This window comes from Podospora pseudoanserina, chromosome 3, assembly GCF_035222485.1.
Source record: "Podospora pseudoanserina strain CBS 124.78 chromosome 3, whole genome shotgun sequence".
NCBI classification, from domain to species: Eukaryota; Fungi; Ascomycota; class Sordariomycetes; order Sordariales; family Podosporaceae; genus Podospora; species Podospora pseudoanserina.
In genome coordinates, this window is record NC_085922.1 from 1,670,451 (window position 1) to 1,683,974 (window position 13,524).

The following is a 13,524-nucleotide window of genomic DNA, read 5'->3' on the forward strand; positions in this document are numbered from 1 at the left end:
TGGAGGAGACCTTGGGCGTAAAAGGGGCAGCATATGCCAAACAAAGTATGTACACCACAAGAATCATCAAAACATCAGGAACAAATGTATGCGTGTATTCAAGAAAAGTAAATAACAAAAAGTTCTATTTTGATCAAAAGCCTAGTACCTAAGCACCCAAGCAAGCCACCAGCACCTGCGTCAGCACAAAACAACAACAGCCTCGTCAGCCAGCAACGCAAGCCAAATCGAAAAAGCGGGAAAAGAGAAAAACTCACCACTCCCCAACCGTCTCCCTCGTCACCAACCTCTTCAAATCGTCATCCATCCTCACCCTATACTTCACCATCTGCACCCGATCCTTCTCCCTCCCCGTCCTCTTCCACCTCAGCTTCGCATCATAATACAACCTCCCCAGCGTCTCCATCAACCCATTGATCACCGCCCGCCTCTCCACCGCCTCGCAAGTGGAGCAAAAAGCAGCAATCTTCCCCCCGTCAGGAATAGTCCGTGGAACCAACCAGATGGTCTCCTTCCACAGCGGTCTAAGCCTAATCTTGTGTTTACACAGCTCGTGAACCATGGGAGTCCGACAAACGGGGCATTGGTCGCGGTCTTGCATCCATTGACGGATGCAAGCTTGGCCGAATATGTGACCGCACGGTAGCACACAAGGCACAGAATCGTTGTTTTGATTGTAGATGCTCTGGCGTTGGGTAGCGGGAAGGATGCGAAGGGGGGAGATCATGCAAATGGAGCATGTGTGTTGGTGATGGGGGTGGTGGCGGCCAGGGTCGAAAAGGAAGGTGAATTTGGGGTCGGGAACGTAGGTGCCCATGTCTTGAGGTTGATGTTCAGCCTCCTCTTCTTCAAGACCGGCGTCTTCTCTGTGAAGGGTGCTACGTTCCCGAATTTCTGCTTCCTCGAGATCGTCTCGAAGACTGCGCCATTCTCGAGTTTCTGGTTCGTCTAAATCCGAGACATTGTTGATGATTCTGATGGTGTCTTCAGAAGATTCAGACTCGTAATCAGGAAGGTCCGAGTCGTACTCTGCAATGTCAGGCTCATATAGAAGTGACCGTGAAGGAGAAGGGGGGTTAGAGGGGAGATTAGAAGCGACGGATGAGCCGTCCGACTGCTCAGACTGCAAGTCTATGGAATTCCAAAAGCCGGACATGGTGGGCGTAGTCGAATGGTAGTAGTAAAGATGTTGATGATGGTTTTGATGCCCTTTTGAACCCTGGGAGAGTCAGTATATAGCTGCGCTTTAATAGTATCCGTTCAGCAGCAACACCGAACAATGTGTTGTGAACAGGACTGTTGCGTAGAACACAGCCGTATTGTACGGAAACCCGTAGCGACCAAGAACAAAGGCATTGTGATGAGGCTCCAAACACCAAAGGAAAAAAAAAGATGGCATCAATGCCTGGAGGTTCCAAAATTTGTTGAATTCATGTACAAGTTACACCGTGAAAATGGCCCCCGCCCCGGTTTGGGTACTGTTGTCTTATGATGACTTCTTCTCTGCCTCTGCCTTTTCCTTTTGCGCCCGCTCGTGTTCGATGATTTGTTTGCTCCAGCTGGAAGGGAAGGTCAGTGCTCATGAACCGACAAAGACAATGGCAGCCAGCATCAACATACTATCTGCTTGGGTAGAAACGTCCTGGCTCGGGCATCTTGTGACGGAACTCCCTCTCGGCGCTCAGGTTCCAGACCATAGCAGTGATGCCAAAGACGCAGACACCGAGAATGGCCGTGTTAGCCTTCCAGTTGGCAGGCTGGGCGTACCAACCACCGGCCGGCGACCAGACGTGCTTGGGATACCTGTATGTCGGGGTCGGTCTCGTTAGGACTCTTGAGGTCTGGCTTATGGCGTCGCTAGGTCTATCTCGGGGAAAGGCGCAAACTCACGGGATCTTGGGACCGCCACCCTAGAGAGATAGTGTCAGCATAGGGCTCAATTGACGCGAACAGAGAAGACGTTTAGGTAACATACCATGTTGACTGATTGTATAGGAGGATGTGAATTGACGTGGGATAAGCTGTCAAGCCTCTCGAACTTGACGTCGTCGCTGGGGGGCTCGCGCGGTCCAATCAATGGCAGGGAAAAGGGCGAATGGTTAATCCGTCACAGGCGCTGGCGGGCAGTGGGTGCTGTTCCTGGGCGAGCATCACACAGAGAGCTCCCGCAAACTGAAAGCTTGGGCCTGATAGTAGATAGCGGGGTGCTACACTACCTATACTCAAAAAATATTATGTCAGCCACAACCTCTGCGGGACTGAGATCCCTGCAACAGCACTGGCGCTGTGCAGCTTCACGGCCCATTGGAGAACTTTTTTTCCTTTTCCGAGATTGACGGCGACGAACCGGGGAACGGTGCAGCAACCCACGACCGCACCACCCTTTTTACTGACCAACGCCCCCGAACAATCCGGCCCCCGACGTCTTGGGAAAAGAGGAGGAAACCCCGGCGATTCTCACCGAGGAATACTGGACCCCCGGGCGAAACTGGACGAGTTTTTTCCCGACCCACCTCCACCACCATACCTCCTCCATATCTTCCTCAGCCCGCCCACCCAATGATGAAGAGGTTACGAATCGAAAGAGCAACGGGCCAACTGCTCGCCGCTCGCCCCGGCTGCCCCTCCACCCCCGGCGCCGCCCTCCGGTCCTCATATAAGTGCGCCACCCAAGTAGCACCAGTACGGTACTCATCCTCCTCCTCCGCCGTCGAGACCGAACCCGTCTACGAAGAAGACGGGACCGACCACTCCCGCTTCCCCCCCCTCGAGAAGCTCCCACCCAACACATCCACCCTCCCCTCCCCCCTACCCTACCGGGCCCTCGAATCAGCAAAACTCTCCGCCCTCCACGCCCGCCTGTCGCTCTCCCCCAAAATCCCCCTCCAAACCCTCGCCCGCACCCTCGTCGACGCCTCGGCCGACCCGAACCCCCTGTTCAACAACTCCAGCCTGGCCTTCCTCGGCGCCACAATAATCAACTACCACGCCTCAGAATGGTTCATGGTCCACTACCCCCGTCTCCCCATGGACGTCCTCTTCGCCGCCATGGCCGGCCTCGCTGGCCCCGCGCCCCTCAACAGGATAGCGAAATCGTGGGGTATTGAAGTGGCCGCCGCCCCCGGCGGCGAGGTCGATCCTGGTCTTCTCCAATTCAGCCTCGAAAACCCAGGGGAAAGCATCGCCGGGTTCGGGTACACCCGCACAGTGGTCGACAAGATCAACAAGAACAACTGGAAGCGATCGGTCGCCTCCAAGGTAATCTACGATGACGATTTCGGGCAGTTGATCATGCCCCGCAAAACTAAAGAGTCTGAAGACAAGGCCGTCGAGGAAGATCAGGGCCAAGGTGTCTATCACGAAGAAGCAGCAAACCCCACCCCCAAATTCTCCCCCACGTCTTACGGCTCCTCCACCACCCGCGAGCTATCGGAAAAGGCGCACGCAAATTTTGCGCGTGCTGTTGTCGGAGCGGTGTACACCCACTGCGGCCGCGCGGCGGCCAAATCGTTTGTCAAGGCCCACGTCCTCTGCCGCGAGCTGGATCTGGAGCGGTTGTTTGCGTTTAAGCATCCCACTCTTGAACTGGCTATGCTCTGCGCCAGAGAGGAGTTTGAGCCCCCGGTCGCGAGGCTGCTTTCGGAGACCGGTCGGCTGTCGAGGACGCCTGTTTTTGTGGTGGGGGTGTACTCGGGGAATGATAAGCTGGGGGAGGGGCAGGGGGCGACGTTGGAGCAGGCTAGGTTGAAGGCTGCGATGCATGCGTTGAAGGCATGGTATTTGTACAGCCCTGGGGAGGGGGCCAAGGTGCCGAGTGATGTGCTTGAAATGGAGACGGGTGGTGGTGGTGAGCAGCAGGGACAAGGGCAGGGGCAGCAGGGGAAGAATAAGGGGTGGGAGCCGGCTTATATTGATATTGGCGAGTTGATTTCTCGTTAGATGGGCAAATCAATCAGATGCAAGTGATAGGTGTTTTGTGGGGAAGAAAATGCAAGTTGAAAGAGGGAAGAAGAGAACTTGTATTTTTGTATATCTAGAGCATTTTTTTTTCCCACACACATTACACATTATGGCGCTGTGAAGAAAGAAAGAACGATTTGTGCAAAAGAGAGTATACCAAAAAATAGGAGGAAGGCATTAGATGGGTGGGCATGGAAGAGCTGGGGCTGGGAAAGGGGTGAGAAAGGGGTTGGCCGGTCAAAGGTGTGGTATGTATAGTATTGTGTTTTTAAATGTTGCAAAAAAAAAACGTATCTTGGACTTCACACTGCCTGCCCGCTCCAGATGAATATAATAATCATGAAAAGCAAATCTATTGAACAGGGTATCTAACCATTCCAACCATCCATCCTCCGCGCTCCTATCCTACCACCTGACACCAGTCCGTTTCCTAACTAAACTGATCCCCCCCCTCCACCCCAACCTTCCCAGCCCGGCCCCCCCTTATCACCCTCCTCCACGCCTCCTCCTTCACCCTCCTGGCATGCTCCTCCCTCCTCCTCTTCTTCCTCTCATAAACAGCCCTCACCGTCGCCTTGATCTGCCCCCTCCCTTCCTCATAATTCGCCCTCGCCAACCTCACCACCCCCTCCACATCCTCCGGACTGTACACAAAATTCCACGTGCTCATGTACTCACTCCCCGCCGGATCTACCCCGGGAACCTTCTTCTCGTTCGCCAAAAACGGCATGTAAACAACCGCTATCCCCGCGTCCGGCTCCATAAGTCTCCAGCTACTTTCATCATCAATCGGCTTTGGCGGCGGCGGCGGAGCACTACTCCTCTCCTGCGTGGTCCCAACCCAAACCGTGCAGTACCCCAACTCGTCCGAAGCCTGCTGATGTTTTTCCGCTTCGGTCCTTTTGGAACTGTCATCCTCTTGCATCTGCTGTTGACGGGCTGCCTGCTCCATCTTCGCGTCCGCGACGCGATCTTGAGATTCAGACGGCGAAGAGGCACTCTCCGCCTTGTCGAGCTGCTTCGCTGTTTCGTTCGCCGACGCTTCCGGCTTGGGCCACCCAATCCCCAACGGCCACCCTTTGATCCCGCGTTGCATGGCGTACCCTTCCACCACCGAGAGCCAGTTGTCTGTCTTGATGTCTGCCGATGCATCAAAAGAGATGATGATGTCTACATCCCTCCCCGGGCGCAACAGCGGATAAATGGGCAGGTTGTTCGACATACCCGCATCCATAAGTTGGATGTTTTCATTGTCGTAGACGGTTTCGGGAACGGTGGACGGTAACTTGCCGTGCATGCCATACACAAAATTCGGCATCGAGGCAGGGTCGATAGGATGGACCTTACTAAGGTCCTCGTTGAGGTTGTTCCAGATAAGTCCGTCGATGGGGCCAAAACCGACGATGCTGCGGATGATGGGGCGGATTTCACGGTAGTAGTGGCTGAGAGTCGCGCAAAAGGCGCTACCCCAGATGCCGAGGAGGAGAGGCATACGGACTTCAGGCAGACGGAGACCAGTGTCAGAGCCGTTTTTGAACTTGCGGCCGAGTGCCCAGGTGGGAATACCAGCGGAAAACTCCTCGCAGAATAGTTCGTAGGGTGTTATTTCGAACCACTGAAACCAGGCTTCCTTCTTTGCACGTTCTTTGGCCTCTTCTGAAACGGGCGGGTTCCCGTCGGCGTCTTGCTCGTCCATTTCTGGAATCTCGTGACGAACGGCGGTGTAGATGGGTAGTGGGTTCTGGCCGTATCTGACGTATTCCCGCTGGCTGGACAGCTTGAAGTCTTTCTCATTGACCTCCAACTCGCCCTTGGGAACAAGGAGCCTCGCCGCCAACAGTATACCATAGACATCGACAAGACTGAAAGACGCTGCTGGATCCCCCTTGAACTTTTCCACAATCCCGCTCAGCAGATATTTGTTCGTCGGCGCCGAAGTCAACGAGTTGAAAGCCACCGGGGGGTCAGCAATATGGGTGCCGAGGCGTGCTTTGAGATGATCGATCGCTCGCTGAAAGCTGTTGCCCGTGACTGAGGAATAGTAGAGGGACTGAAGCCAGCACGACCCAGACACGCCCGAAGCATACGTCACACAGTCGAACAAGCCGTCCTCGGTGGACGCCAGGAAAGACCCAGTTCCAGCAACCAACGCTCTCAAACCTCCTCCTGAGCCGCAAATAGCCACAGTGGGGACATCATCGGGGTGTATATCCTCCTCTTTCAATCCCAAGTATTTTGCCAGTGCAGGCACAATAACCTTCTTCCGCCTCTCCAAGAAAGTCTTTTCCTCCTCACAGAGCGCATTCGACACTCTCACTTTAGCCTCCCACTCAATCTCGGGGTGCGTAAACGGATCCCTTGCCTCGTCCCAGATCTCCGCCGCCAACGACCCCGGTGCCATCTCCAACTCCCGCTGCAACTTCCTCATCAACCCAGGCAAACTCTTGGTCCACTCGGGCAAAATTAAGTCGACAACCATATCAGTTATATTCTCGGGCGGGCCCGGAATCGAAGGAAATCCTTCCAAGCTTTTGGCAATCCCAGCCCAGACACTCTCTTCTTCCCGCTTCTCCTTTTGCCGGCCCTTCTCGGTGCTCTTGATAACCTTGATCTCCACGCCATCGGGCGACGTTCTCCTTTCGTCGGCAACTAAGCCCAAAGGCTTCGTAAGCTGCGTCAGTGATTCGTGCGGATAGAGCCAAAGAGCAAGCAAAGCGCAAGTCGTCGATAAACCAACGGTTCGGGTGATGCCCACTTTTGACGACCCCTTTTGTTCCGCCCCCTGTCGTGAGCTTGTAAAGAAGCCATGACGGCCGTTGAACGGTGCTCTCCTGGGTGATCTTGTCGTCGTCGTAACGCTGAATAGCGGTCGCCGCCTTGTAATCCCCGTAAGGCATTTGTGTAGTACCGAGCGTGGCGGTATCATTTTGTCTTGTTGTGGTGGTTGTTGATTATATCGTTCTTACCGGCTTTCCAGCATTGTGTCTCCGAGAATGGCGGGGTTCCGGCGCATTGTTTGTTTAGGTAGTAGGTATGTTTGAAGCCGAGTGGCGTGATGTCTAGGAGATATAAAGGGACGGAGGAAAACGAGGCAAATGAAAAAAAACCGGAACCGACAAAAACAGAATCTGCAAAGAAAACTTGCAAACCTGCTGCTGCCGTCGAAGTCGCAAGAATTCAAGGACCCAAAAGGCCCGATCTGGTTACATCATCGCCAGAGGGGGCGGCCCAAGCTCCGATTTGGGGGGAGCTCGGCATTCAGGGACGGCGCACAGGCCACATTTGTGTTGGTTAGATAATCAGGGGTCTTGGGAGAGTGAGGACGGTGTTGATGAGAACAATAGGAGCTGACCTCCTTGTTAGGAAGACATAAATGTAATCATAGAGATAGGAAGCTTATACCTAGTCATTGTGACTAGAAGTGGTACTGTCCACAACTTCACTCTGACGCTCAGCTCTCACCTTTCACCAATACGTCTCTGCCACATCTCGGAGGGGTGACACGAGCAATATGTATGCATGAGCGTTCCGGAATGCCTGCAGCTCGTATGATTTGGTTCGCTAGCGAGCATGCATACAATAGTAGTATCTTGAAGCTGTAGCTAGTCTTGAAGATACCGGGGCTTACCAGATCATAGGACTCTACGCTGTGCGGAAGAAATTCATAAAAGGGGTCGTTAATTTCGAGCATCGAATGAAGTGATCCCGTGTCACCTCCTTTCGAAACAAATGGTTCCAGTGGTAGCGCACCGACCCCCTGGCACCACACCTACCCTCCTTGAAGAAAATCATGGCCAAGAGCCCATATGGTTTTTTTTTGTTTTGTTTTTTTGGTTGAGGATTTCTGTCAGGTCAGGTTGAAGTGGTGCTTGAAACAACGTTTCCAATTGATGTTGAATGGCCGTTGAAACGGCGACCTGAGGTTCTGTCCGTGCCCCCATCTGACGCTGAAAAGATATGCAACTCCGAAGTTGCTGCATTCACAGTTTTCTTCGTCCAGAACAGGCCGTGTTTGATCGTCTGAAGAATCATTGACAGTTGCCAAAAGTACCGACAACCGACGGACTGGGTGATGCCGGCATTGTGATGCTCGGTGGGGTGTGGGCGGCGATTAAGATATCCGTACCTGAAAAGACTGGGGTCACCCTATTCGAGAAAGTTGTCTCTCGGTATTGACTCCGTGGTTGAGGTGACAATTGTGTCTGTATCTGAGTCTGTAGCACGGTGCTGTTGACGGCCGTCGGGATGTTTTTAGCAGAAGGCCAGAGTGCAGGCCTCCTTCTTCTTCTTCAAAAAAAAAATGAAAATCAAAAAGAAATGGAGGAATGAATGCAGAGTCTTGTCTAATTAGCTTCAACAGGCCCGAGATTTCTGGTTCCTTTTGGTCTGGGGATGTTTGAAGCCATTGGCAGGCTGTTGGCGAATCACAAGCTCCCAACATCCCGGCCCCCGGTCATTACCTTTCCAGGACCCCTGCGCACTGTGACGGGACGCAGCGGCCACCCACTTCCTCCAGCGCATCAACCCCTTTTGCGAGAGACCAGTCCCAGCGCCCGCGCCGAGCCCAGAGCAGCGCAGCACCAGACGACGGGAAATCTCCCAACCCAAAGCCACCCTGCCTGCCTGTTTGTCGCACCCTAATTTTTTTTTTGATTTCCTCTTCACGACGACCGCGACACCTCGTCACTATCGACAACTTCACATCCTTCTTCATCGACATTTCGTACCTTTCGAACACTCTTTTTTCCCCCGCCGTATTTCTACGCGATCCAGCGTTACCAGATCCTTTTACCTTACCTTTACTACCCAACTCCCTTCCTTCACACCTGCCGACACGCGACTCGCTCATATCAAACAAGCTTCGCTGTCTGCCCGGTACGTACGTGAAGCCCAGCCCCCAGCACCTCCTGGCTTGAACCTACCATTCTGCCCACGCACGCCCGGCTGTGTTTATCTGCTTCGGTCTCTGTGCCTGCACTGTGGTCAAGCAACATACAATAAACGTGTCTGGAGATCCCATCAAAGAGAGAGGAGTGTCCAGAACGAAGGGCAGGACCGTCAGGACCAATAGCTCCTGGCTTTGGCTGGTGCTTGGTGGCTCTAGCTCGTTTTGGGACATCGTGCGTGTGCCAGTTGGGAAGTTAGGGTACGAGGGACAAAACCAGAGCTTATTGCTGACGTTCTTTCTACTACACAGACTTCGTGCCTTCCCCTCATTAACAACCTACCGAATAACCACCTGCTTCATCCACTGTGGTGCCTCTAAACAATGGGTAAGCTCCTGCTTTTTGTTCTTCGCTGTCGTCAGTGCCGGTCCTTTGAGGACAACAAAATGCAAGTATCGCCGTCCGCTGCGGGAAGCCGACCACCACATCGCACCTTACTAGCCGCCCCATATGAGTCCGACCCGATATGTATCTCGACACACTCGACCTGAACTTTTCCTCTCTCTTTTCTCACCAGCATCACCACAATCGCTCACCGGATACCACCCACCGCATTCGTTCTCTGCCATTTACCGTTTCTTGGGAATTCGTTTTTTGGACGACGAGCATCTTACCCATCGAGATACACACAACACAACACTCTTGCCGAGATGCACTTCGCTACCATGGTCCACAACGCCACCAGATCCCGTACCAAGAGCGTGCAATTTGAGAAGAGTGTAATCAGCCTGGACACAGACGGTAGCTCATCGCGGGACGGTGCCACGTCTCCACCAGTCCCCGGGAGCAGGACAAGCAGTCTACCCTTGGGCAGCGAGAGCAAGGAGAATATTATCCGCCACTACCGAAGCATGCTGAACATCGAGGACCCCCCCAAGCTCCCCATGGCCAAACCGCTTTCGTACGGCTCGCTGTATCCCAAACCTGGCGATTCTGTCGTGGTCCACAGACACCAGCGGATTCCAATGAGGAGACCCCATGATACCATTTGTCAGGCCCCATTCGCCCCTGGACCTGGCATCTTCGCATTGCTACTATACATTGACCATTCGGGAGGAGTCTTGCTAACAACGAGGTGCTGCAGCTTCAAACGGTATTCCCAACAGTCCCCCTCCCCCCGTCAGGGCCTCGCCAGTGGTGCCCACTGGCAAGCCCTCGACACCCGGATCTCAAGACTCGAGAGAAGGTCCCTCTGACTCCTTCGCCGCAGCTCCTTCAGCTTTGAGTGACGACCGTAACATTGTCCGCCGCAAGTTGACGGGCTATGTCGGTTTCGCCAACCTCCCTAACCAATGGCACCGCAAGAGTGTTCGCAAGGGCTTCAACTTCAACGTTATGGTTGTCGGTACGTGTTTTGGCTCTGTGTATGTGGACAAGCTCTGATCAAGCTGTTATCCAGGTGAATCCGGCCTCGGAAAGTCTACTCTCGTCAACACTCTTTTCAACACGTCGTTGTACCCACCCAAGGAGCGCAAGGGACCCAGCCTCGAAATTGTTCCCAAGACCGTCAGTATTCAATCTATCAGCGCAGATATTGAGGAGGCGGGTGTTCGTCTCAGGCTTACGGTCGTCGACACGCCTGGCTTCGGTGACTTTGTCAACAACGATGAGTCCTGGAGGCCGATTGTCGACAACATCGAGCAGCGCTTCGACGCCTACCTCGATGCTGAGAACAAGGTCAACCGCATGAACATTGTTGACAACCGCATCCACGCCTGCGTCTTCTTCATCCAGCCCACTGGCCACTCCCTCAAGCCCTTGGATATCGAGGTCATGAAGCGCCTCCACACCAAGGTCAACCTGATCCCAGTCATTGCCAAGTCCGACACCCTCACCGATGAGGAGGTTGTTGCCTTCAAGGCCAGAGTACGTTCTTTTTTCTCCGGAGGGGCTGGGCACGCACCGCTGACTTGTTTGCAGATTCTTGCCGACATCAAGTACCACAAGGTCCAGATCTTCGAGGGACCCAGGTATGAGCTTGATGACGAGGAAACGATTGCCGAGAACAACGAGATCATGTCCAAGGTTCCCTTTGCCGTTGTCGGTGCCAACACCGAGGTGACCAACGCCGACGGGCGCAAGGTCCGCGGCCGTGCCTACCCCTGGGGTGTTATCGAGGTGGACAACGAGGAGCACTGCGACTTCGTCAAGCTCCGCCAGATGCTCATCCGCACCCACATGGAGGAGCTCAAGGAGAACACCAACAACACGCTCTACGAGAACTACCGAACAGACAAGCTTATCGCTATGGGCGTGTCGCAAGATCCCAGTGTCTTCAAGGAGGTCAACCCCGCCGTCAAGCAGGAGGAGGAGCGCGCGCTCCATGAGCAGAAGCTCGCCAAGATGGAAGCCGAGATGAAGATGGTCTTCCAACAGAAGGTCGCTGAGAAGGAATCCAAGCTGAAGCAGAGCGAAGAGGAGCTCTACGCTCGCCACCGCGAGATGAAGGAGCAGCTCGAACGGCAACGACTGGAGCTCGAGGAGAAGAAGTCGAGAGTGGAGAGCGGGCGGCCACTGGAGAAGGAACCGAAGAGGAAGGGCTTTTCGCTCCGGTAATCTGGCAGCCTTACCGCTTCTTTCCCTACTCCCACGACACGTCTCACACTCTCATGATATCCAAACAACAACCAGCTTGCCGGCTCTCTCTCTCTCTCTCTCTCTCTCTCTCTCTCTCTCTCTCTCTCTTTCACTTCTTCATTTTCATTTGTCACGCCTTTTAATCGAACACTCCCTAATACTTGGCGAACGATGGCTTGGGGGGACGGCCGCGAAAAGTCTTGCAGGGGCGTCTGTCATTGGGCGGGTCTAGGTCACGGCGGATGAGAGTCCGGGTGGCCGTTGTTGTACTATGCAGATATAATTGGCTGAAGGGGAATGCTGAGCATTTGTACAACGCCGGGGCATGATCTGAACAGAGATACCATGCTGTTGGAGATGCAATGAGGTTTTGGGCGCAGGGGACTCGGGCTGAAGGCTTATGGTGCGTCTCACGAGGTCACGTCACAAGTTGGATGTCTGTTCTACGATATCTCAGAGCCAATTACGCTCCTTGAACGGGTTTGTCTCGCATACGATGGCCCATCCTTACCTCCTCGGCCCACCTATGCAGAGCTAGCTAACCAACGACACCACCTCCGTGCCCGGACCTCGCAGCTGTTGACGAGGCTGGCTGGAGAGAAGGGCAGAGAGGGGATGGCGGATGGCGGATGGCGGCTGTTTGGGAATCATGGGATGCGAGGTATGGATGAAGATATACGACCAAATACCCAACTGTTGCATTTTACGGCCGGCTTGGACGGGGGGAAATGGGACACGGAGATGAGTTGGGGGGAGGCTGCTTTTATTTTCATCTGGGAGGTTTTGCTTTCTTACTTTCGTTTGATCCAACTATTTGTCTTTGGCGCGGGAAACAGGAAACGAACCACTGGTCCTCTCTATCATACCCCGACCTCCCTCACGGAAGAAGAGCCTCTTTTCTCTCTCATCTCTCAGCTCGGTTTCCTTGTCTCGGCTGGGGGCCTCGATTTCTCTCTTACAACACAACAAAACCAACGACTCGGCTCTCGACGGCAAGAGAAACACACGCAACACCCATCACCACAATCACGACGTTTCTCAGTTTAGTTTCCTAGCTTTTTCCAATTTCGCTTGCCCCCAAAACATTGCACACCTACAATAGCCTAACTCTTTTTTAACAAGTTTTTTCTTCGCACTCTTTTTACTGTCTGTGGTTTAGCTTAGTGTCTGTGTCTGAAATACAAAAGGATCTCTTTTTTTTTGCAATGTGTGTGCTGTTAGTGAGTTCTGTGACATTGACATGTGAGGATCATGAGAACGGTATAGCTAGGCCCAGTCCAAACTCACAGAAGCAGACCATATCTTCCAACCAGGTGTAGTTCTATGTGAATGTGTAGTGCAGTTGAGCCACAGATGTTGTTTGCATGGCACATATGTGGTTGTCGATGTGGCTTCAGCTACAACCCTAACCCACGCTCCAACCCCTCACCCCACACCCCACCTGCCAGCTTGGCCATGGCCAATCATGGCGCCCCGGATGCACCCAATTTGCTCCACCATCATCATTGGCTCTCTTTGTGAATTTTGAATGTGAGCGGGCAGCAGCTGTTTCAATTCAACATTTTGATATTGGAGATTACGGCAACAACCATGAGAGCCGGCGTGGTCTTTTTCTTGTTTCTGACAGATGCGCCACTCTCTTCTTGTTGCCAAACCAAGGCGGTCACCGGGCTTGCGCTGCTGCCTTTCTTCACCTCATGATCATGATCATCGGACAAGGACGACGACGAGACGACAGTTTATCAAGCCCACCAGGCCTGCCTCGCTCACCGACCCGATCCGGACGGGCCTGCACAGGAAGTATGAGGACCCGTTTAGTGTGTTAAAGACGGCGCCGAGGGACAATCCGGCTGTTTGGGGGTATTATGGGGGGGTGAGGAAGTTGGATTTGAAGTTAGGGGTTATTGGGCCGTTGAGGAGGAAGGGGAGGAGGTTTTAAGGGGGAGAAGGAGACGAAGGGGCGGACGAGGAGCATGAGATTTGGAGGAGGGGGCTTGAGGGGTTGTTGGTTGGGGGCGGGGACGGTGGAGGATTACGGAGG

General features: G+C 53.7%; 6 protein-coding genes across 6 annotated transcripts; 3 read left to right on the forward strand and 3 right to left on the reverse strand.

The window, feature by feature from the left end:
- Positions 1 to 91: 91 nt before the first annotated feature.
- On the reverse strand, positions 92 to 1,156 carry QC764_304735 (uncharacterized protein; the record flags this gene model as incomplete). The annotated part of the gene is made up of 2 exons (XM_062945592.1): positions 92 to 148; positions 258 to 1,156. 2 exons carry the CDS (start codon positions 1,154 to 1,156, stop codon positions 142 to 144), a joined length of 906 nt encoding a protein of 301 aa, XP_062801590.1. The 3' UTR covers positions 92 to 141.
- Positions 1,157 to 1,486: 330 nt separating this feature from the next.
- QC764_304740 (uncharacterized protein) lies at positions 1,487 to 2,287 on the reverse strand (the record flags this gene model as incomplete). The annotated part of the gene is made up of 4 exons (XM_062945593.1): positions 1,976 to 2,287; positions 1,891 to 1,910; positions 1,621 to 1,803; positions 1,487 to 1,559 (listed from the first exon to the last, which is right to left on the reverse strand). The coding sequence occupies exons 1-4, from the start codon at positions 1,976 to 1,978 to the stop codon at positions 1,487 to 1,489; spliced, it is 279 nt and encodes a 92-aa protein (XP_062801591.1). The 5' UTR covers positions 1,979 to 2,287.
- A 272-nt stretch (positions 2,288 to 2,559) lies between these two features.
- Positions 2,560 to 3,939, forward strand: mrpl3 (54S ribosomal protein L3 mitochondrial; the record flags this gene model as incomplete). The annotated part of the gene is made up of 1 exon (XM_062945594.1): positions 2,560 to 3,939. The coding sequence occupies one exon, from the start codon at positions 2,560 to 2,562 to the stop codon at positions 3,937 to 3,939; it is 1,380 nt and encodes a 459-aa protein (XP_062801592.1).
- Positions 3,940 to 4,390: 451 nt separating this feature from the next.
- On the reverse strand, positions 4,391 to 6,886 carry QC764_304760 (uncharacterized protein; the record flags this gene model as incomplete). The annotated part of the gene is made up of 1 exon (XM_062945595.1): positions 4,391 to 6,886. One exon carries the CDS (start codon positions 6,884 to 6,886, stop codon positions 4,391 to 4,393), a length of 2,496 nt encoding a protein of 831 aa, XP_062801593.1.
- Positions 6,887 to 7,769: 883 nt separating this feature from the next.
- Positions 7,770 to 12,790, forward strand: CDC3 (Cell division control protein 3). Its single transcript, XM_062945596.1, is given in 6 exon segments — positions 7,770 to 8,835; positions 9,158 to 9,233; positions 9,991 to 10,251; positions 10,306 to 10,772; positions 10,827 to 11,545; positions 11,560 to 12,790. 4 exon segments carry the CDS (start codon positions 9,230 to 9,232, stop codon positions 11,460 to 11,462), a joined length of 1,368 nt encoding a protein of 455 aa, XP_062801594.1. The 5' UTR covers positions 7,770 to 8,835; positions 9,158 to 9,229; the 3' UTR covers positions 11,463 to 11,545; positions 11,560 to 12,790.
- Positions 12,791 to 13,110: 320 nt separating this feature from the next.
- On the forward strand, positions 13,111 to 13,422 carry QC764_0051990 (uncharacterized protein; the record flags this gene model as incomplete). The annotated part of the gene is made up of 1 exon (XM_062940421.1): positions 13,111 to 13,422. One exon carries the CDS (start codon positions 13,111 to 13,113, stop codon positions 13,420 to 13,422), a length of 312 nt encoding a protein of 103 aa, XP_062801595.1.
- Positions 13,423 to 13,524: the final 102 nt, after the last annotated feature.